At 50.4% G+C, this 23,032-nt stretch overlaps 1 protein-coding gene across 7 annotated transcripts in view; it reads left to right on the top strand.

Moving 5' to 3' along the window:
• Cabin1 (calcineurin binding protein 1) overlaps nt 1-23,032 on the top strand; it is a 118,248-nt gene that overhangs the window by 68,547 nt on the left and 26,669 nt on the right. For all 7 annotated transcript variants that reach the window (XR_001779404.2, XR_001779405.2, NM_172549.3 and 4 more), the window contains 2 exons: nt 765-1,096; nt 11,406-11,519. Coding sequence is in view for 5 of the 7 variants with exons in the window: in NM_172549.3 (NP_766137.2) it covers nt 765-1,096; nt 11,406-11,519 (446 nt within the window). In the remaining 2 variants the exon portion in view is untranslated. The remainder of the gene's footprint in view (nt 1-764; nt 1,097-11,405; nt 11,520-23,032) is intronic.

Raw genomic sequence — 23,032 nt, 5'->3', positions numbered from 1 at the left:
AGGTAATACTGGCTCCTTCTCCAGACAGGCTGTGTAGGATATGCCAAACGCAGAATACCGCAAGGCAATGGGCCAAAAGCCACCCAATCTCCTGCTCCCTGGGCCAGAGAGCCTCCTCCATGGACAGCCAACTAGGCTGTGCCTTAGAAGGGATGGTATGAGGTCATTCAGCTCTGCCATCTTGAGGCTGATCCTGGGCTCCCCCATGCTGCCTGAGGAGCAGGGTTGACTGACTGTTCAGGTATTGGACTTCTCAAGTAGGAGCTATACATAAACACTTGCCACCCCTGCAGCAGTCCCAGAGAGGAGTGTCAGGTAGACTCTAGGCTGAGGTACTTGCTACCAGTAGAACAGGTATTTCACTTGCCCGAGCTGCTTGACTAGCAGTGGTGATATCGCCTCCCCTCTGTGGGCTGCTTTCTTGTGTTCCTAGACCATCCCGAATAGCACCTGTGCCACCACTCACTAGGTAGGAGCCAGAGCCCAGCTTGGAGCTCCTCCACTGTCGCCTCTGGGCCCTCTGCTGGAAGCCAGCTGGTGCCTCCTGTTTGTTGGGACAGGAGCCTACGTGACCACAGCCAGTAGGCAGAGCCAGTGCTAGTGTGGGGCCCTGTATCTCCCATTGCTGGGTTCATTGCCCATCAAGCATGGGCATCAACCCAGCTGTCCCTGTCACCTTAATGAGGTGTTCCATTATTTGTGATAGATTGTTGCATAAAAAAGAGCTCAAAACCAAGTGACTTTCTCTTCCTTCTTAATTGTAGGAAAAACAGAAGAGTCCTTGGAGAGCACAGAGGCCTTCCGGGTTGTAGAACAAAGCGTCCAGAAGCCTGTGGCAGACTCCTCAGCCTCTGCTTACATCCCCAGCAAGCCCCCAGCGTCCACACCTCCTTTGTGGGATGGGAAGAAGAGGGGTGATTCCCTAGGGGAGCCGGTGGCTTTTCCCCAGGGGCTGCCAGCGGGTGCTGAGGAGCAGCGCCAGTTCCTTACAGAGCAGTGCATCTCCTCCTTCTGCCTGTGCTTGAGCCGCTTCCCACAGCACTACAAGAGTCTCTACCGGCTGGCCTTCCTCTACACCTACAGCAAGACTCACCGGGTAAGAAGGGCCCTGGAGAGGGACGTTGGTATGATGAGCAGCTCACGGGCTGAACCAAAACAGATTGGAACTTTGGGGTCAGGGCTTGGGTAACTTATCTGGGAGAGATGGGAAGAAGAGCTACAGAGCCAGAGGCAGTCCAAAGTGTGGTCCAGTGTTCCTTGGAACAGAGGCCTCTTTGCTGTCGCCTGCCCTGGGCTCCCCTCATGGGTACAGCTGCCAGATCCACCCTTGAAGCCCCTGCTTCCCAGATGTTGGATGCTGAGAGCCTCCCTCAGCTCTTTTGGAAAGCAACAGCTGTGCCCTAGTTGTCAGTGTTCCCAGGGGCTTTCCGGGCAGACCCTTTCTTCTGGCTTTTAACACTGGTGGAAGGACCAGAGTGACCTTCTTTTCCATAAGTCACTCCTTATTCAAGAGATAATGGGGAGAGGTCCCCTGCCCCTGGTGCCTGTTCCTTCAGCGGTATGCTCAGGTTAAAAATATACACACGGGCAAGCAGAAGAGCTCTGTTGTGACCAGCATGACAGAGGCTAGCAGGATGCAGAGCAGTGGAGTGCTGCAGCAGCTCTGTGGAGGCTGAGATCTGTAATGTGAGGGCAGCAGGTAAGGCCTGAGGGAGGAAAGGAAAGGCAGCCAGCCCACGCCAGCAGCCCCACAGAGGGCTGTGTGGTGAGAGCCAGCGAGAGCGAGCTGGACCGCGTGAGAAGTGGGGTTTCTCCAGTCTAGCTGTGAGACCTGCCTTTACGTGACTCCTGAGTCACTGCTGCCCCTGTTCTGGGCCCCACCACGTTCTGCATGATTGAAGAACCAAGTAGGGAGGGTAGTTGTCTAGGGAAACAGACCCTGGCTTGGCACTGGTTATTCCTCATCCCTGCAGTGACTGACGTGTTCGTGTAGCTTAGACAGTTTTCTAAAACACAGTAGGTGAAGTTAGCCTCAGCAGACCTGTGGAGGGAGAAGATCATTACTGTCAGTCTCTGTAAATCAAACAACAGTAGACTGGCTTGCCTAGCTGCTCTTGGCCGGTGCTGCTGACCCCATTCAGAAAAGCTGGGCTCACTCACTACCTGGCCTACTTTCAGCAGTGAGTCTTACCTCTATGCACCAGACTTCTGTACACAGGGCCCTAGCTGTTGTCTTTACTGCTTTAGTCATTTCTGGTAACCCTTTCCTCTGTGAGGAGCAGCAGAGCTTGGGTACAGAGCCTCTCAAGTCCTGGTAGGAGATTGTAGTCATCAGCCCTCCATAGTCCCCTCACTGCTGGCCAGCCTGCTGTCCATGCTCGGCTCAGACAGTTTGTGTTCTCACATGCCTTCCCTAACAAAGGCTGAGACAGCATGTGGGGTGCAGAATGGTTGGCATGCATTGTTCCCCAGGGAAGGAAAGAGGAAGAGGGTGCAGGTGGGTCGGAGAAGAGTGAGTTGTCATATAGGCCCCACCAAGCTTTTATGTCCTGCTAAAGACTTTCTTTCCGTCCTAAGGATGCCGGCGTGTGGAGTGTTTAGCATGTGCCAGGTGTTGTTGAATAATGTTGTCCCCTTCATTGGATGAGAGCTATTAAATAGATATTTCAAAGTCGTGTTTATGTCAGATGTAAGTAAATACAGGCAGGGTCAGAGGTGCACTCCTGCACTCCGCACCATGGAGAGGCAGATGCAGGAGTATTACAAGATCCAGGCTATCCTTAGTTCAGAGAGTTTGAGTTTGAGGCCAGAGAGAAGCAGAGGAATGAGGAAGGAAAGAAGACACAGCAGAGGGGAGGAAAGGGGAGGGGTAGGAGAGAATCCTAATTCCATACTCTAAAGTCAGAAGCCCTCTCAGGGCTGATACTACTTCTGACTCCTGGGGACAGATAATGCTAATTTGGGGACTTTGGTTGTAGGCCTTATTACTTTGCATCTGGGAACCCGGGCTTCTGGTTTACCAGGGCTGAGTAATGGAACCAAGTGTGAATGAGGACCTGTGGTTTTGCCCGGGACTCAGTTAGCTCCATTGTCCTTCACTGCTAAGTGTGTCCCGCTCTGTGTGGTGTTCTCCTTTGTACTCTTCCCACGATCGTCCCTGGGTCATTTGGGTCTTTCTGTAGTGGATCATGCAATGGATCCAGTCAACCCAGCCATATCCATTAGTTTCTGCTGGCTCTTTTCTTGGCCAAATTTTAGATTGGGTTTCTTGATTTGTGGAAATGCCATGCTGGCCACGATTCTGAGAGATCTCCTTTGGGGCAGACAGACACTCACTTCTCAATGTTAGACATCCCATGGAGACCATACTGTAGAGAGCCAGGTGTACATTGAATGCTTCTAGGATGACTGGTATGCTCTGGATCCTGACCATGTCCCTGGGCTGCCTCTGCTGTTGGGGGAGCTTTGTGAGCTTCATTGACAGGCTTTTGCTGAACACCAGTTGCCACCTACAACCTGAATGATAGATTAGCACCAGGCCCTGCGGATTGTTTGAATTAACACCTTCCTGCTGCTGAGGGCCTAGCCTCTGTTAGAGGACGAGTCTTAGGTGCCCGCTCTGCCGGTTCTTCCATGGTGGAACACAGCTCACTGTAGCTGACTAATTCAGGGACATTGGCTGACAAGCACTGACCTCTCTCCACACATGGCTGTTTGGTAACAAACACTTTCTAATGTGTGTATTTGACATCAATCTGGTTTTTAAATTGTTTTGTTTGTTTGTTGGTTGGTTGGTTGGTTGGTTGCTGTTTAAGTCTTCCCTACAGGCTTAGCAGTGATATTTTCCTGTTGCTGTTGTGTGGCTCGGTGGCCACTGGAATGTCAGGTGTCTGACTACTTTGGCATCCAACAGGCAGAGCTTCTCTGGGTTGGACAGTTAGCTGCTGTTGACCCCTTCGATCTTTGACATGTCCCTTTAGGTGCAGTCGTTGGCCCCCTAGGTACAGACCCAGGCACTGTGGCTGGACACTCTTGGAGGCTCAGGGTTGTTTTGTTGAAGGAAACTGGTGGTGATGCACAGAATTATTGTGATAATGGCAGTGGGTGGACAATGGCTGTCCTTTCCTCTTAGCCAGACCCATCTCCCTTATTTGCATCTCTGTAGCTCCTGCCCATCGCACACCCCTGCAGCAAGGCCTTCTGGCCATGCAGTGGTGGCACACTCCTTTAATCCCAGCGCTTGGGTGGCAGAGACAGGCGGATTTCTGAGTTCGAGGCCAGCCAGGGCTGCACAGAGAAACCCTGTCTCAAAAAAACAAAAAACAAAAAACAAGGCCTTCTGAGGACTGTGCCTGGAACAGAGTTGCCAAGGCCTAGGTCTTCTCCTGCGGGATCCTTGATGCTTATGTGTGACTGTCCTCCCATCCAAGGCTGATTTTGCTGTATGAGGAAGGTGAGGGAAAGCTTCTGATGTGCTATACTGTGGGCCCAAGAGCCTAAGCCCTTAAGCCCTTAGCTAGGAATGATCACTTGTGTAGAAGCCACAGTGGCTCTCATGTCCAGGGTCACACTTTTCACCAGGATATCAGGTCCAGAGCTGTCAGTCTGTAGTCATAGAAACCTCCCCCAGCCCATGGGAAAAGCCCAGGAGAAGAGGGCATGCTCTAATTGGATCTTACCATTTGGGCTCCTACCCTCATCCTTAGGGGTCTGGATGAAGGATGACATATGACCACTTTTGCCCTGTTGTCCTGGAGCTGAGATCCTTCAGTTTTTGCTATAACTACTCTAAGCAGTCTAGTGCAGAGCAGCTGATCAGAATGGACCCTGGAGCCAAGCAGCCAAATAAAAACCAAAGTTGGTGATATACACGTCCCAGTTTCAAGTGTACTAAAAGTCTATAGGTAATAATGGTGTGGGATGTTCTGCAGTCTTTAAAAGAAAGGTAGTCCTGTAACAATTGAATGAACCTTGTGTAGTGAAACAAGCTAACCACAGCTGATTCTTCAGCCCTAGCTGACCAGTGTCACCAGTATCGATTGTCCCAGCACAGCAAGGGTGTTACTTCAGTGGTCCTGTCTCCTGATAACTACAGCCAGTTCATCAGCCTGCTGATCAAAACACATACACTGAATACAGAAATATCACAAAGGGTACCAGTAGAGTCTTTGCTTCCTTCTAAACTCTTACACGCGTTCGCGACCGGCCAGGAAGAACGCAGCAAACCGGAATCTTCTGCGGCAAAAGCTTTATTGCTTACATCTTTAGGAGCAAGAGAGCAAGAGCTCTATTGCTTACATCTTTAGGAGCCAGAGCGCAAGAGCGCAAGAGAGCAAGAGCCAGAGCAAGAGAGAGAATGGCGAAACCCCGTCCCTTTTAAGGAGAATTATTCTCCGCCTAGGATGTATTACTCCTTGATTGGCTGCAGCCCATCGGCCGAGTTGTCGTCACGGGGAAGGCAGAGCACATGGGGTGGAAAACTACCCTTGGCACATGCGCAGATTATTTGTTTACCACTTAGAACACAGGATGTCAGCGCCATCTTGCAACGGCGAATGTGAGGGCGGCTCCCCACACTAAACCTTCAGGAACCTGGCCTGCATTATCTGTATTGCTCTCAACATTGTGTTCAAAGAGCCCACAGTCTGGCCCACTGAGCTCTAAGCATACAACTTTTCTAGCCCTAAGTGTCAGACTCTTCCACAGTCCTCCCCCAAAGCAGGTCAGGTCTGCCACAGCAGTTCTATACTCTGCTATTAATTTCTGTCTTACTAGGGTTTATTTCAGCCTACAACTCTTAGGTCACAATCCAACACTGAACGAAGTCAGAACAGGAACTGATGAGAAGCCATGGAGGGCCATGTGTCTAGTGATAGCGCTGTGCACGGTGAGCTGGGCCCTCCCACAGCAGCAGATTAAGAAAATGTCCCCACAGACTTACCTACAGGCAGTTTAATGAAGGCATTTTTGCAACTGTGATTTTTCTTCCTAAATAGCTTTAGCTTGTGTCAGTTGGGGAGCGAGGAGGGAGAGAGCACACAGATTTGATTGCTTTTTCAACATGGAAATCTTTTGGGGTGATTTGGACTGAAGAACAGCATCTCAACCTGTAACTCAGTATGGTCTGGGATTTATTACATACGTTCTTATTAGATAAGAAGTCTGTAGCTCAGGCTAGCCTCAAACTTGTGACCAGCCTTCTGCCTCAGCCTCCCTAGTACTGAGATTCCAGTGGTCCTTGCTCAGCTTTGGAGTCGTGACTGTGCATTCAAGTCTGTCTGCCTCCTGTTTTGAAGAGTCCTTTGGACCTTCAGGGGCCAGAGGAGGTAAGGTATATTGCCCCAGGAAGGCTGCTGTTTTTTCCAGTTCTTACTCCCACAAAGGGATAGAGACATACAAGTCTGAAGGACTTTGAGCAGCAGCATCTCTTACAAACAAGATTCTGTAAGCTTGGGAAATAGAACATTCCCCTTAAATGTCCCATGACCCATGGACTTGACAGAACTGGTTGTGTTTTAATATGTTCCTGTGGTATGTTTCCTGTGTATCTAGATGAGTTCATTTGATAATCCTCTGTCTACTGAGGTGACCATGTGGTAAGTGTCCGTGTGGTAGGCCCTCTTAAGGCGGTGGGGATCACATCAAAGCTCTCAAATGTGCCCTTTGGTTATCAAGGAGTTGAAGCACATCTTCTAGCAGCTAGTGAAGTCAGGGAGGAATGGAAAGGGTACTATGGCTATTTAGACAGAAAGGTCAGAGAAAGCCTTTCAACTAAAGTTGTGAATCAAGCAATGGAGTCCTGAGACCCATGAGGAGGTCAGGGGAAGAGGCTTCCAGGTAGATGGTACAGTTGCACACCCTACTTGACTTCAGATTGGGCCTGGCAGAAACCAATGGGCAGGGAGTTGAGCGGAAGAGCATCTGCCCCCAGGCTCACTGAGGCCCAGCCAGGCAATAGTTTTCAGGACATTGTTGCAAGTGAGGTTAAAGCCATTGTAATGGGGTGTGGCGGGCAGGCATTGTGTAGCCTTAGGTTGGGAGAGACAGGAAGCAGCAGGTGCCCTTTGGAGACTTAGTAGGATCCAAGCACCACTCCTTGAAGGGGCCTGAATGGAGGTAGGAACAGACTGTGAGGGGAGTGTGAGGCAGTACTGTCCAGACCATTCCCCAGAGGCTGCTGGCCTTAGAGCTGGCCTTGCCTCTAAGGAGCTATGCTTCGTGACCCCACAGGGCACAGAGTCAGGGAGACTGTCTCTTCCATTAAATAATTCCCCAGGAATAATGGGAGGATTGTCTTTCATTTTTCCCCGTTCTCAGAGATAGGCTCTTGCTAGGGAGCTGGGCTGCCCTGGAACTCTGGAGCCTCTTGCCTCGGCCCTTCTGAGTGCTGGAATGAGGTTTCAGGTGTGCGCCCCATCTGACACTGGCAATGCCTGTTGTCTTTGCACATACCGTAATGCATGACTTCAGGCCTGCGTCTGCCCTTCATTACGACTGCTTTACTGTCCACACCACGTTTCCTTGGGTGAGTGGGCCACTGTATTTTACCAGTTGTTTTTCTAAATAGGGAGATGTTTATCACTTTTTTTTAATGATTAAAAAAGGTTAAAATTGATTTTTTAAGTCTGCCAGCTCTAGGATTTGGCTGCATTCTTGTCTTGTGACTTCCATCCCAGGAAGTTCTTGAGTATAGAGTATAGAGTCTAGTTCTCAACCTGTGGGTCGCAACCCCCTATGGGAGTCACATATCAGATATTTATGTTACAGTTCATAACAAAGAAGCAAAATTATCGTGATGAAGTAGCAATGAAGTAATTTTATGGTCGGGGGTCACCACAACGTGAGGAACTGCATTAAAGGGTCACAGCGTTAGGAAGATTGAGAACTGCTGATGTAGAGAGTAAAATCCTTTATTACTCGGTGACTCTTCAAACAGATGTGCCCTGGCTTTGTGACTCTCTACCTCCAGCATCCCTTACTAGCTGGAGGCAGCCGTTCCAGCTCTAGCCCCTCTCCTGGCCCATGGAGCCTGGTCCTTCAGAGGCTCCCCCCAGTTGTTCGAATGCTGAGGATACAGAGCAGGTTGTTTTCCCAGGCTGCAGAGGATGTTCCTCAGTGAAGATCTCTTCCAGCTCTGATTTGTTCATGTGTCCTGGAAGCCATGAGTTACTTCTTAGCCGGTCAGGTGAAGTGTTGAGTCCAGCTGGGGCTCATAGCTGCCCTCCTGGAAGCTGTCACACAGGCTGAGCAGCAGGTCACTGCAGTCCAAATGGCACTACTTCCACACCTCTGCCGGCTACCTTTACCTACAGGTCTCTTATGAGCCCAGCATTTTCTGGGGGACCACTGTCACTGGTTTTCTGACCAGTGAAAGAGACACAGGCACAGGACATCATCTAGGTCATCTACACAGCAGTGGTGTGTGGTGTCTGAGGCCAGGGCTCCCTTATAGCTAGGACTGGGCACCACAGGTGCTCTGAAGGTAAAGTAATTCCGCTTCCCTTGCACTGTATGTGCAGGTTAGAAGGTACAGGTAGGGATGTTGGCTGCCCCACCGAAGGCTTCAGTTCCTATGCAAGACGGGAGTCTCAGGGTCCTGGTAACTGTGGCAGCCAGCCTGGTGTCTACTGTATTGGAGTGATAGGAGTTTGGAACAAGTTAGCAGACAAACTCAGCAGTTGAGGTCAGGCCAAGAGTATAAGACTGTCTAGCTTCACTGGCACTGGTCTTGTGGGTAGCTGAGGCAGCCACCTCAGCTTCTTCTTGCTTTCAGACTACACCAAAGTCTCCTAGTTGTTTATTCTGGGCACGTGAGGAGCCTGCTTCCCTCCCTCCAGTTTCTGCTTCTTCCTGCCATTGCACCTCAGACTGTTGAGTTGGCCGAGGCCCAGTGCCTTCCATTTCCTGAAAGCCCCAGATCCACTTGTCTTTCATCCTCCTCACAGACAGCTGTCTCTTGCTGGTTCTGGGAGCTTGGTCAAGCTCTGGAACTTTTCCTTGGCCTCAGTTTTCTTGTTGCAAAGTGGGAGTTTTGTAGCTCAGAAGGAATTAGGGTGCAGTGCTCACCCTGCCGACGTGGTCACCTACTCTCACCTTGAAAGTACCACATTAGAACTGCAGGAAAGAAAGAAAGAGGCCCACCAAGAGGCCACCCATCTCCAGCCCTCCCTGGGGTGGCACCAGCCAAATCTCCTGACAGTTTCCTGAGCCTTTTGAGCTCCCATCTGGGCCTCAGGTGTAATTAGCTGGGAGCCCCCGGGAGCCTCTATCCTTTTGTGCTTCGCCATCAGTCAGTGAGTTCATGCCTGTCTTTGGCAATCTGAACAACTGGAGAATGTGCTCTACACAGAGCGCAGAGCCCCGTCCAAGCTGAGTTTAGCAGGCAGTGTTTTCTGAATTCTTCCCAGGCATTGGGAAACTTCTCCTGCTGCCCCTTTGTGAGTCAGGAAGGAGTTCGGATGGATCCTCATCTAACAGCCTAGCAAGGCAGCCACCTCCCCCCATCCCCCTTGTACCAGCACTGCTCTCTCCCTTCCCCAGCTAAAAAGGAGGTCTTTTCACCTTGGTTTTCTTTTTCTTTCTTTTTTGTTTTTGGCTTTTTTGAGACAGGGTTTCTCTGTATAGCCCTGGCTGTCCTGGAACTCACTTTGTAGACCAGGCTGGCCTCGAACTCAGAAATCCGCCTGCCTCTGCCTCCGAGTGCTGGGGTTAAAGGCGTGCGCCACCACGCCCGCTCGGCTTCCCCATGGTTTTCTTAAGGAGGTGGTGGCCACTGTGAAGATGCTTCTTGAGCCCTGGTCTATCTCCTTCCCACCTCAGGTCATCAGGACACTGCCGACAAGTCCCTTAGTGTCACAGTGCTGTGGTAACCTTTTCCAGGCCTGTGCAGCACTGAGCTGGTCCATGTCCTGGGTTTCCTGGGGTTTGACTCACCTCAGGGGGAGTCTACTCAGGCCAGGCAGAGTGCTTCACAGGGGACCACACCTCGCTCTTGTGTGAACAAGCTGGACTCTTACCATAGTCCATTCATGGTGCAAGCCATAGCCCAGGTGTCAGCTTTGTGCCCAGCTTCCGGAAGTCAGGGGGAGTACAGGAGGAATTAGAATTACAGGTAGGGGTTTGAATATGGTTCAGGATTAGAATTCCAGGCTTGTATGACCAAGGTCCTGGGTTTGACTCCCAGCCCTGCAAAAATAAATTACTGATTTAAATAAATTTTTAAAAAATCTCCAGGAATGGTAGTGCATGCCTGTAGTGCCGGTGCTTGCTCAGCAAGTATCAGCAAGAAGACCAAGACGTTGGGCCACCCTGGGTAACTTAGTGAGTTTCTCAAAATTAAGGAGGAAAAAAAACGTCTAGGCTACAGCTCGGTGGGAGAGAAAGGGCTGCACCGTAGGCTGTGCTTCAGTGGCAGCATGCTTACCTGCTGTGTGCAAGCCTGTGTTCAATCCCCAGTACTGCACAGAAACGAAACTCCCCGAGACCCTGCAAGTGCTCTCCTGTCTTATGCTCTGTGTCGTGCTCTGTGAATGTCTGACTATGACTGGTTGGACCAGGCATGGGGACTATCCACCTGGCCTAAGCATCTCCCCAAGAAGAGCCTGACTGAGTTGTCACTAAGACCCAGGCTTCATGACTGAGCATTGCTGTGTGTGCCTCGAGCTTCATTCCTAGGCTCCTGCACCCCTAACAGCTTTGATGGGCAAGCTAGGCTACTCTTGGTTTTTATTCCTTCCCTTTAACTGTGCAGAGCCTATCCTGTCTCTGCTCTGCTCTGTTTCTTTGTGGCTACCCCTTCCTCTTCAAGCCTGAGGTAATGGCAGCAGAGGTGGGGGTATCGAGGGGCAGTAGGAGCTCAGGAAGGGTGAAGGACCCTTGGACCCGAAGGTGCCTTCCCACTCCCTGTACCTTTCAGGAGGCTACAAGTAGCAACAAGATGCTCCACTGCCAAGAGAGCCTGGGCCCCACTGTGACTAAAGCCCAGTCCCTGAGGCAGCTCTACCACAGTGTATAGGAAGTAAGGATTCCTGGTAAATGAGTAGGGTTTGTTTGCATACAGGGCCAATAGGGGTTCCCAGTAAATGCGGGCACTGAGTCTGCACAGCAGTTTTTTAGGGTTGGGCAAGGTGAGAGGTCTCTATGCCCACTGCCTTATGTAATCTGAGGCCACATTCCTAAGTCAGCTTTGGTGAACAACAACAAAAATCATTTCCAAAAACGCATCCCACAGCGCAGTGCTCAGAGCTCTTGTCCAAAGCCTCCTGGAACAGTAGGATCAATGTCTGCACAGCTATTGTTCACCACAATTTTTGCCAGTGCAGCCATGAAGAAGGGACCACCTGCCTTCCCATGGGCACCCTGAGCAGCCCACACACTCACTTCCAACCTACTTCTTGTTTCCCCAGAACCTCCAGTGGGCCCGTGATGTGTTGCTAGGCAGCAGTATCCCATGGCAACAGCTGCAGCACATGCCGGCACAGGGGCTCTTCTGCGAGAGGAACAAGACCAATTTCTTCAACGTGAGTACTTTGCCCTGTTGATTTCCGAGGCTGCTTGCTGCCACTGCGTCTCACTAGAGACACACCCTGGTCAGGTGTTTGCATCACCCTCAGAGGGCAGACTGACAAGAGAATCAAAACTGATAAGGGGCTGTGATTACTGAGTGACTTGTAGCGAGTCACTACTTCCTCTGGCATTAGGGAGAGGCATGGATGAGCTCTGTGTGTCCTCTAGAGCCCTGGGTGTTCAGGGGCATAATGGGCAAGCAGAGGGCTTGAGGCTAAAGCTCTGGAACAGGCCATGTCCTCCCTCATGTGATCTTGGGCACCAAGAAGCTTCTCACTAAGGCTAACTCTCCTGCTCGAGAACTAAGTTTTCCCAAAGCTGGGCCTTCAGTGCCCTTCCAACTAGCCTTGCCATTCCACTAACGGGAGAGCAGCATTCGTGATTGAGATGTCACTCAACTTCTAGGGCTGCTCCTGTTTGCCTCCTCAGCAGCAGCCAGCCCAGCCTTTCCACACGCATTCTGCCCTACCCACGACCATCTCTCCTCTTTAACCCCAGTCTAGTTCTCCATCCTCTCTCTGCACCCCTGAGCCTGGCTGGTCCCACCTGGGTAGCCTTGGCATGTCACATGACCCTCTTAGCTTTGGTTTCTTTTTATCCTGATTTCTTGATATTCAGAGAGAAATGTAAGGACAAGGTTTGCCTTCGAAGGTACTGTCTGGCAGGAGGGCTATGGTAGAGCCATCTCCTTAAGGTGTAGATCTGTCAGGGCCTTCACTGAGAGCTAGCCAAGGGGTAAGAGTGCCCAATTCCATGGCTTGTCCTTTCTCCCAGCCTGTAAGTTTGGGGTCTGTACCTCAACTAAAATTCCTGTCTGGGGCACTCAAATCTAGAACGCAGTACTTTCCTGTGCTCTGAATATTGTTTATAGGCAGGCCGTAGATGTCATTGCTAATCAGACTTCATGGTACTAACAAATTTGCTGTGAAAAAGCACCCGCAAACCTCTGTGCCCAGCCCATAGCCCTGCTGCACACCATGGGTGGGTCTTTGTTCCGTGTATGTCCTTCCAGAAGGCCTTTCATAAGCCAGTGTGCATATCTATACATGAGGTATAGAAGCACATACAATCCTACAATTCTACCCCTAGGCATGCGCCCCCCCCTAAATTTGTTTTCTCTCTAATAGCATCTCTGTATTTTAATATTCTTCCTATTTATCATTTATTGTAGTACTGATGATCAAAGCCAAGGCCTCACTCAGGCTAAGCTAGGGTTGTGCCTGGGAAGGAGTCTTGCTGTACAGCCGAGACTGGCCTCTAACTTGCAGTCCTGCTGCCTCAGCCCATGCCTTCTGGGTTGATATTTTCTTGAGTCAGGGCCTCTAGCTCAGGCTGCTCTCAGACTCACTGAGTATGCAAAGATGACCTTTAAGTTCAGATGCTCCTGCCTCGACCTCCCCAAGTGCTGGGATTCTGGGCATTCATTGCCATGCCCGACTTTGATCATTCATTTTATATAGCTGTGCAGTGCTCAGGTGGATGACCATCGTTACCCCCTGGCAGATGTGTCGGTTATTCCCAGTCGTCTGTTACTACAAACAGCACTCCTGATATTTATTATTGTATATTTGTAAGGGTAGGGGGAGCTCATTTATAAGATAAAGCCTAGAAATTGAATTCCTGCTTGGGTTAAAATATTTGTGATACTTTAAAAGTATCAGTAGATACCACTGTGAGATCTGCCCACACCCTCACCCTCACCCTCACACACTCTGAGATTTACCCCCACCCTCACCCTTTCACACTCTGAGATTTACCCCCACCCTCACCCTTTCACACTCTGAGATTTACCCCCCCACACCCTTTCACACTCTTGCTTCTGCCCACACCCTCACCCTTACACACATGCTTTTTTCTCAAGACTTCATGAGTTGATCAGTGTTGTTAACATTTTCAGGCCTCTTAGTTTTAAAGTATTTATGTGTATATGTGGGTACATGTGTGGGGACACATGTGCCATAGTATGCATGCCATGACTTGTGAATATAAGTCAGGACAGTACTGCGAAGCCAGCTCTTTGCTTCCTCCTTTGTATTGGGTTCTAGGGACCAAGTTCAGGTTGCTAAGCTTACACGGCAAGTGCTGTCTTGGTAACCATCTTGATGGCTCTAATTTTGGGGTGGATTGGGGAACAGGGTTGGGTTGGAATGTAGTTCAGTCTGGCCTCAAACTCATGATCCTCTCACTTCAGCTTCCTGAATGAATATTTGCATTTTAGTCCAGGGAGTAGGATTGGGTAAAGTTCTTGACACGCTTCATTCCCCGTGAGTGAGGTTCTGTATTTGTCCAAGTTGTTTTCTGTAGTACTGTACTGGGCATTGAACCTAGGACCTCACTCATGTAAAGAGGCACATGTCTGTGTCCCTCCCTAGTCCAACAGTTTTAGCTTTTAATACAGTTTCTGCGCATGTTGGTTGTTCTACTGGATTACCAGTTCTGTTATTGATCTAGAAGATTGCTAGAATATTAATTAGTAGGCCCTTTCGCAAACCTGGTTTTCTGCAGTTGAGTTAGAAGCAAGCAAGGTATTTAGGGTTTTGAGCTCTCTGGTTACTCATCTCATAGAGTGGAGCTCTGATACCTGACTTGAGAATAACTAGGATCCGGGTGTGATGTGTGCCGGTGACCTCTGCTTGGAGGGCTGGCAGGATTGTCTGGGCGGGGGCTACATAGGGACACTCGGTCTTACACAGTGCCCTTCCCTCAACTGCTTTCCAGGATTCCGTAACTTTGTAGGACTCTAACCCTGCAGGTCTCAGGCTGCAAAAGCCAGTAACATTAGGTTAATGCTAGCTGTAAACGGCAGCTTTGTGTGGTCCGCAGCACAGCTTCTGTGTGCTGACTGACCTGAGGATGTATTTCCCAGAAGATGCTGCCTGCCTCAGTGATTCTGGGCTCTTTTAATCACAGGGGCTTTTCAGCCCCAGCCAACCAATGTTGATTTTCTCAGTAACGCAAAAGAGAGAACCAGTTGAAAATCATGCCCTGACCTCCACATATGCTTCAAAGCATGTGCACACTTATATTCACATACACACACACACACACACACACACACACACACACACACACTCATGTGCCTACTCCCACAACACTATTTTTAAATGGAGGAGGGTCTCTCTTCCATGAGGCTGAGGCAGGACTAGATCGGCCCTCCTGGGTTGGAGCTTCTGCAGCATTGGCTAACAGCCAGCTGAAGCCGCTTGTTTCCCCGCCCTTTTATACCCAGAGCACCACGCCAGTCTGTGTCCGAGTGGAGATGGAGTTCATGGGTGCTCTGGGCACTCCGTCTGCAGGGTCTAGAGGAACTGACAGAAGGCACATAGCCGTGGACTTGGCTAGGGGACGGGCTGACGCTGGGCCTGCAAGCAAATGAAAAGGCCTGGCTAGGACTGGTTCAGAGTGGAGCCAGGAGAGGGGCTGTCTTTGCCTGGAGAGAGGGGTTCAGGGAAGCACATGCCATATCAGCTGACAGGTGGTGCTGGAGGCCTGCCTGCACCCAGGAGCTATGGTGGTGCTCTGGGGCCCAGATGCTCCCTGTACTCTCTGCACAAGCGTGCTCACCTCTGGGCGGGCGGGCAGGCGGGTGGGTGGGCAGGCGGGCAGGGCTTGTGTGGGCTGAAACCAAGCTGTTTTGTCCAGGGTGAGCATCTCTCCCTATCTTGTAGTTGATTCTGAAGTGTTCCCATAGTAACAGAGCCAGAGATGGCTCTTTCATCTTCCCCAAAAATGTTTGCTTATTTTAGCAGACTGCCCCCTCCCCCCCCCCCCCCCGTTTTAACCCAGTTTCTAGCCCTTCTGAAAGAAGCAGAGGGTACTGCAGGTGGGCAGCAGATATGTTCCTGCCCAAGGCATTGAGAAAAAAACCTAGATTAGGGGTACAGGTAAGCTCAGTTCCTGGCCATTCTACACCTTTGGCTTCACACAGGCCCAAGGCTTCCCTGGAGTGTGATGATCCCAACAGGTAGATTCATGAGTGTCCCCAACACTTAGAACTTAACACAACTCATCCTTAGGACTAGAGATTGACCCACATGGAACCACAAGGTTTCTTGGATCCCAAATGTCCTCCACTGATGCCAGAGGCCATAGCTGGTTTCAGAAGGGACAGGAGTGAAGTGTGGGTAGTGGACATCTTGACTCCCACATGTCTGAGGTCTTCTAGAAGCTTAAGGCCCACCTTGGCTCCAGAAGAACAGACTAGAGCAGACTTGTGACTGGCCGTGTACACCAGCCCCTTCTGCGTGGCCTGGGCTGAGAGTGGGTGCCGGTCACTGAGGTGCTTGCTCACTCTCTTGGCTACAGCTGCACTATGCGCCACCATCTGGCTTAAGTTTGAGCTGTTCTGTCGTGCCCCTTTCCCAGATGTGTGTTGTACACCATTGTACAGTAGCTGCCTCACCTGTGCAGGAGTCTCCAGGACAAATGCCTGGAGGCCAGGGAGCAACCCCTTTACCTCTAATGCTTTCATATGCTGCCAAAGGGCCCAGCACTGGGTCAGATTCTTTCCCACAGGATGACCTGCCCTTCCCAGCCTTCTGTCATGACTTCCATTTGGGCCCATCTATAGGGTGTGGTGACGAATTTAGATTGTTCCCCAGTCTGTTTGTAGGTGACTGGGAAAGCTAAACCCCTTCCCACACCTAGTTCTTTTCATTGACCTCGGCTCTGTGTTCACTCACTCCTACTAGGCGGCCACCACAGAGGACCAGGTGGGTCTTTTGTCTTGACTCTGAGGCTTAAACCAATGGAAGGGATGGGCATTGTGAGCCGTCTTTGTTTATTTAGTGTCTGTGCTGTGTGTTGTTCCGAACCTTAGTGTCTAGTGCCTCAAAGGTCTTGCTGTGGTTGAAAGGGAAGAAAGGGCCTCTGCTGGTGGGCCAGCTGAGGGACTAGCCATCTGCCAAAGACCCCCAACGGACCATTCTTGGCAGGGGTCATTTATACTTGGTCTACTCAAACTTCCGCCAGTTGCTTCTGTGGCCTTGGGGGAGTCACCTTCCCCTATCAATGGAATAGATACACTCTTTCCAGGCCACACTTTAGGCAGGGCTCTCCTTCCATAGAGCTATCTGGGTAGATGTCCGCGGAGCCAGGAGGGAACAGTCTGTGGAACCCAGTAAACCTAAAAGAACATTACTACTACACTCCTAAATTACTGTTGCATCTCCCCTTGGCTCAGTGCCTGGTGCCTATGTGTGCTCTCAAAGGTCCCCTATCATTGAGAATGCCTTGAGATGAGTAACTGGGGAACAGCAGCCTCAGAATACAGAACTATCTTGGCTCAGGTGCCCAAGAATCCAGCCATAGCCAGGCTTCATTTCCTGTTGGTAGATCAGGCCCAGCACTGCCTCCTCTGGTCAGTGCCAGGCGGACTTACTTGCTCCTTGGCTTTCCTTCTATCCCTGTGGCTTCAAAGATGCACTGTGTTTGGTGGGGCTGTGGATAATCTTTATTCCCAATACCGGACTCAAGTTCAGGCTTGTTTGGGTAGATAACAGAAGCCCAATGTAAACAAGCCCTGAAAGCACCAGCAGTGAGATTCCTCTGCCATGTACACTGGTCAGAGCCAGAGAAGGTCAGGATAGGAACTCTCTGGTTCGCCATGGCCAATAGCTTCCTTCAGACAGCCCCACAGTATCATCTTCCCACAAGAAACAACTGTAACTGTTACTTACACCCTACTTGTTACTGACTGCTGTAAACATGCCACATGCCAGATCCTAAGCCTGCCACATAGTCAGCCTACAGTCAGTCTACAGGTTTCCCAGGGGTGCCGATAGGTAACATGACTTGGCCCGGGTCCCATGGCTGGTCTGTGTAGAAGGGAGCTGTGAGTCTTGGTTTACCTAGCACTAGAGCCCATGACTAGAGAGATTGATAGCCACTCAAGTGAAGAAAGCCAGTGACCTGCTTGTACCTTCACTGGACTTGGCCCAGCTGCTCCAAGCAGGAATGCTCCTGTGGGGAGAATGGAGTGGCAGCATGCAGGACACAGGTATCTGACCTAGGAAGTGCGGTCAGCTAGGGCCAGTAGCCAGGCTAGTGCTGAGCTCAGCTCAATTGGCTTTGTCCCGTGGACCTGGCTGGTTGGGCTGTGGCAGGGCTTTGTATTGGCATTTCCATCTAGGCTCATGGAGGAGTTGGCACTCCCGAGGCTAGGGAGGAGCAGGAGGCGGCTGCTACAAACTGCTGCGATGCAGCATGTATAAATCTGGCCCAGACTGCCTGGCTAGCCTTAGTGCAGACAGTGGCCCTGAAGGCAGTTACCCTCTGTAAACTCAATAAGCACTGCTGGAAATGGGGAGCACCTGTAAGGTGCTGCCACAGGCTGGGAAAACAGAAGCCCTTTTCTGTTGTCTGCCCACAGGGCTTATAGAAGCCTGGCTTCTCCTGTGGTTTGTAGAGCTCAGGGCCGTTGGTTTTGGTCTGCCACAGGCCACTCCCCAGTTGGCCTACCTGCAGTGCTTCCTCGATAGAAGGTGAAGTGGAACACACTGGACCCAGGTACCACTTGCCACTCCTTGGGTCTTGTGTTTACAACAGCCCATGGACTGACTCTTCACAGCCCCTTGCCATAAACAGAGAAAGTGCATTAATACCTACACTGGGGTTGAGATTTTTCTGGACTAAGTCAGTAGATGGTTCCAGAGACAGACTGATAGGATGAGGGGCAAGGAAATAAAGATAAGAGAATACAGGAAGGCAAAGGAATGGGCTCTAGGCTCAGCAGGCTTACTCCAGAGGACAGACACCAGGACCCCACTGAGTAGGCAGAGGTTGTCCTCGGGGCAGATGCTCGTGGGAGTCCATTGTTAGGAGAATGCTGTCTGTAACACCAACCCAGAGTTACCTCATCTGGAACAAGAATCTCTGGCTCTCGAAAGACATTGTCTGACATTGGTTGTGGCTTCTTCTCTTTCCCCATAACAGCTTGTCACTGAAGACAAGAGGCATAAGAATCTCTGGCTGGTAAGAACACTGGCCGGCTTCTATTCTTTACCCCTTTCCTGGTGGCTGTCACTTTTATAAGTCACTTAGCCTGATTCACTGCTTCATCGTGAGCATGGCCCAAGGTGTATAGCAAAAACTTAACTGCTATTGGGGTGAAAGAACAGCCAGTCACATCATAGTAGGAATCAGAAAAGAAGCAGGGGGAAATCTCAATTGAGGAAATGTGAGTTTCTTGGCTGTAGTTGGAATTGCTGCAATCCTGCTATTTTTAGCATTGCTGAGATGATCCATGGGCCAATTGCTCAAGCAGAGTAAACAAAAGAAACACTTGAAGTTCTCCAGGGAGAAGAAGTCCTGTTCTTGAGAATCTTAAAGGGTTAGCATGGACCCAGAGCCTGCGCCGACCTCTCTGTCTTCTCATATCCAGAGCTGCTGAACTTTCTGGAACTACACAGCTCAGACTAGGTTAGCCCAGGGTCAGGCTGGACCTCTCCCTGGGCATCACATAGAGAGGAGCTGTGAGTCTTCTGGCCTGCAAGAGGAAGCAAACCACCGGTGGGGAGGCCAGGATAAGACAGTGATAGGGCCATCGCATAGGACGCCCAGGTTGTGACTGTTAGATCTTGCCAAGCCAAGCTGCTGCAGTCATGGTTCTAATTTAAAGCAACAGAAATCAAATGTAAGCAGCTTTTAGGATGTCTTCCTGTGGTGTGAATTCTTTTCTGTCCTCCAGAGGCAGTTGTTGCCTAGAGGTACTGAGTTTTGTGTCAAGGCCAGAATGCATGGGCAGAGGAAGGGTGAGCTTTTCATTCGTGTCCTTAGTCCTAGGGCAGTGCTGAGAGAGGAAGCAAAAGTTCCCATAGATGACAGCATGACTTGTCCACGGTCATCCTGCCAGTGGGCAGCAGAGCATGGAATCAAGCCCAGGGCTCAGGAGCTATGTCCATGTCCTGTGGGCCAGCCTCTATGCCATAGTTTTTGTACAGCTGTGAGGATCACTGCTGTTTTCTCCCTTGTTGGACTGTGTGATTCATGGGTATGTCCAGTCAGCCTCAGCCCAGATCCCCTCCACTCCCAACCACTCCGCTCAGAGTGAGTGTCCAGTCAAGAGCGTACTGTCTGAGGCTTTCCCAGAGAGCATTCCTGCACAGACGTCTTTTCCTGCTGTAGATGATGTCGCTCTGATGCCTGGGCTTGGTGCTTTCAGCCTAGGCTGTACCACCAGGCCGTGTGCTGGGCAGTAGCGGGCAGCCAGGGGCAGTAGCAGGAGAGATGTGCTTGTAGGCGTGTTCCTAGTCCCTGAACAAAGTTCTCCAACTGGAATGGGTAAGGCAGAGAAGATGGCCCAGGCAAGGGCAGAGGCTGGGAGAGCTACATGGTTGTTGAGAAGCAGGGGCTGGGAACTCTGAGGTTCCACGGAAGGAAGGGGAAGTCACTCTAAGAATCCACCCTTGTAAAGCTGTGGCAGCGCTAGACTCACGTCAGAGCACTGGACATGCTGTGGCTAGACGAGGGCACAGCAGTCCACCTGTTGGCGTTGCTCCATACACGAGTATGTCCTCACAGCAGGTTACAGGCCACGGCAGTGAGCCTGTGATCCATGCCTGTGGCAGCTGAGAACCTAACGTTGCCCTGAGCTCTTTAAGGGCTTCTCTCCTCTGCTGTGCTCATTTAGGGCTTCCAACCAAGAGCTTTTGTTGGTGGGCTTACACAGAACAGGATGGGCTGGGAAGTCAGGCACCTAAACCAAGTCTACTCGGTGTGCGCGCACTGGGGAAGGACTCTGTCGTGCCCCACTTTAGACTTCCTGTCTCCGGCCCCTTTGACCTCTGTTTCTCCATCTCCAAAGGTGGGCCAATTGGATAAGGTCAGTGGTTTTCCATCTCCTTTTCCAAAAGAAACCTATTCACATAGCCAATGAAAAACAGATGCGATGGCCACTGCCCCCGCAGATGCAGGAAGGGCCAAGCTCCACCTGCTTAGCTGTGCCCTGGCAGCTCCTGAACAAAGCCCTGAAGGGCTATAGACTTCATATCTACTGTGTACCCTGCACTTACTGCTCAGGGCCAGGCCCCTCTTTCCTTGGGTAGTTTTAATTTCAACTCATTTTTTTCCCCTTCCTTTCCCTCACCCCCTGCCTCCCCTCCACCCCACTTTTCCTATTTGGAAAGTTTGACTTTTAACACAATGGATTATCATGGTGACAGGCGCTTGGGGCCAGGAACTGCCTGAGAGGGTAAGCCAAAGACTCTCAATACACAGACAGGTCTTACCCCACCTCTGCTCCCAAGAGGAAATCCCTGTCCATACCTGTCTTCATCCCACACTATAGGATGTGTAGCTGTGAGCAGCCAGCTAATGTCTGTAGGCTCAGTTTCTTCATCTGCACAGTGGACCAGACATTACTTCAGAGTTAGGTTAAAGAGCACATGAGAACAGGATACTGCTGAGTAACAGTGACATTGTGTTCAGGAGGGCAATGGTGGGGAAGGGACAGGGGTGACAAGGATCACTGATAGTGGAATGAGTGAGAGAGAGTGGGACAGATCGGGAAAGTGTGTGAAGAACTGCACAAGTTTACCTGATTCAAAATGTGGGGTGGGGTGGGGCATATGCCTGTTTGAGCACATGCATGTATGTGTCAAGTGCATGTGCCCCTGGGGAGGTCCAGAATAACTTGCAGGCCCCTTCCACCATGTGGGTCTGGGATCAAACTCAAGTTACCTTGTCAGGCTCAGCAACAAGTGCCTTGACTGACTGTGCTACTACACCAATCCAAAAACAAATTTTGATTTGTCCTGGATAAATGGTACCTGCTTGTAATTTCAGTATTCAGAAGGTTGAGTCAAAGGGGATCATGAGTTTGGAGCCAGCCAGCTAAGCTATATAGCAAAACCCTGCCTCAAAAAGCAAAATAAAATGGCAACCCTTTTTAAAAGTACTTTGTATATACATCCTAAATTAGATCAACAAAGATGAGGCCTCGTGGATCTGTAATGTAGACTTCAGTGCATCTCTGGCAAGGAACAGATTGTCTAGTGCCTTAAACACTGTTCACACTCTCTACAGGCACACCTAGTCATTGGTGACTCAGACTGGGGCTCTTGAGGCAATGAGGCAAATGAAGGCCAGTTCTGGACTCCAGGAAAGACCAGCCATTAGGGTTGGCATGGAGTTGAATTTCTGAAGCAGAATCTTCTTAGCCAGAGAGGGTCTTCCACTGCAGGCCATGCCTCAGCAATAACTGCGTGGATCAACCAGACAGTAACTGCCTTGGGCATCCAGTACGGATGCCACTGGCTATGGGGGTGAGGAGTCCCTTTATAGAAGACAGAGGATGCCTGTGTGCGAGTTCACAGTAAGGGAATGTTCCCCTCAGCTTGGAGTCCACTGTTGCATTCCTTAAATTTGAGTCCATGACTGTCTTTTTTGTTGTTGTTGTTGTTGTTGTTTCTTTTTTAAATCATTTTATTCATTTGCATTTCAAATGGTATCCCCCTTCCCAGTTACCTTTCTCCAAACCCCCATCCTATCCCCCCTCTCTCCCCTCCTCTTTAACCTCTATGGAGATGCTCCTCCACCCACTCACCCACCCACTCCTGCCTGTCTTAATTAAGGTTTCCATTGCTGTGATGAAATACTATGACCAAGCCAACTCTTATAAAGGCAAACATTTAATTGGGGCTGGCTTACAGTTTCAGAGGTTCAGTCTGTTGTCATCATGGCAGGAAGGAAGCATGGCAGCCTGTAGTCAGACATGGTGCTAGAAGAGCTGAGAGACATCTTGATGCAAAGGCAGCAAGGTAGAGGCTTCCTTTCCACCCTGGGCAGAGCTTAGTTAACATAGGACCTCAAAGCCCACCCCCACAGATATACTTTCTCCAACAAGGCCACACCTTTTAATAGTGCCACTTTCCATGGGCCAAGCATATTGAAACCACCATAGTGCCCAACCCTGAGCCTAGGCACCTCTAGGGTGGTGGTGTGTGTCTTAGAGATGACTGTCTGCCAGTCTGATTCCACCAGAGGTGATGAGGAACACTTCTGGAAGTCTGAACTGAACTTGAACTTGGCCATACTATCTGAAAGAAGGCATTTCATGGGGGAAACAAACTAAAGACCAAAGAAAAATATTGTGGAGTGAGTCCCTCACATAGGAGGCCCCGATAAAGAGGTCACTAGAAATGCCAGTAGGAAGAGCATTGAGGTGGGCTGAGAAGGCCCCTTGCTCCTATGATAGAGAAGTATATACATGGATTTGATTTAGTAATCAGAGTCAAGTTCAGCTTGGCTTAGAGACCACCACAGTACTGGTTCAAGGTTAGACATAGGTTATATTTTGCTATCAGAGGGCCTCTGCTCTGAATAGGTAACCCCATTTCTGGTGTGTAGAACCTTATCAGGTTTTTTTACACCATGGGTGAGAGGCCCAGGGCTATCATAGAGGAGACCTAGGTCTAGGATCTGCATCTGGATTGGCCAGCATTCTGGTTTGGGGGATGACGCTGTATAT

Source organism: Mus musculus, chromosome 10 (genome assembly GCF_000001635.26).
Source record: "Mus musculus strain C57BL/6J chromosome 10, GRCm38.p6 C57BL/6J".
Taxonomy (NCBI): domain Eukaryota; kingdom Metazoa; phylum Chordata; class Mammalia; order Rodentia; family Muridae; genus Mus; species Mus musculus.
Note: the sequence above shows the minus strand (reverse complement) of the source record. Positions and strands in the feature narration are given on the sequence as shown.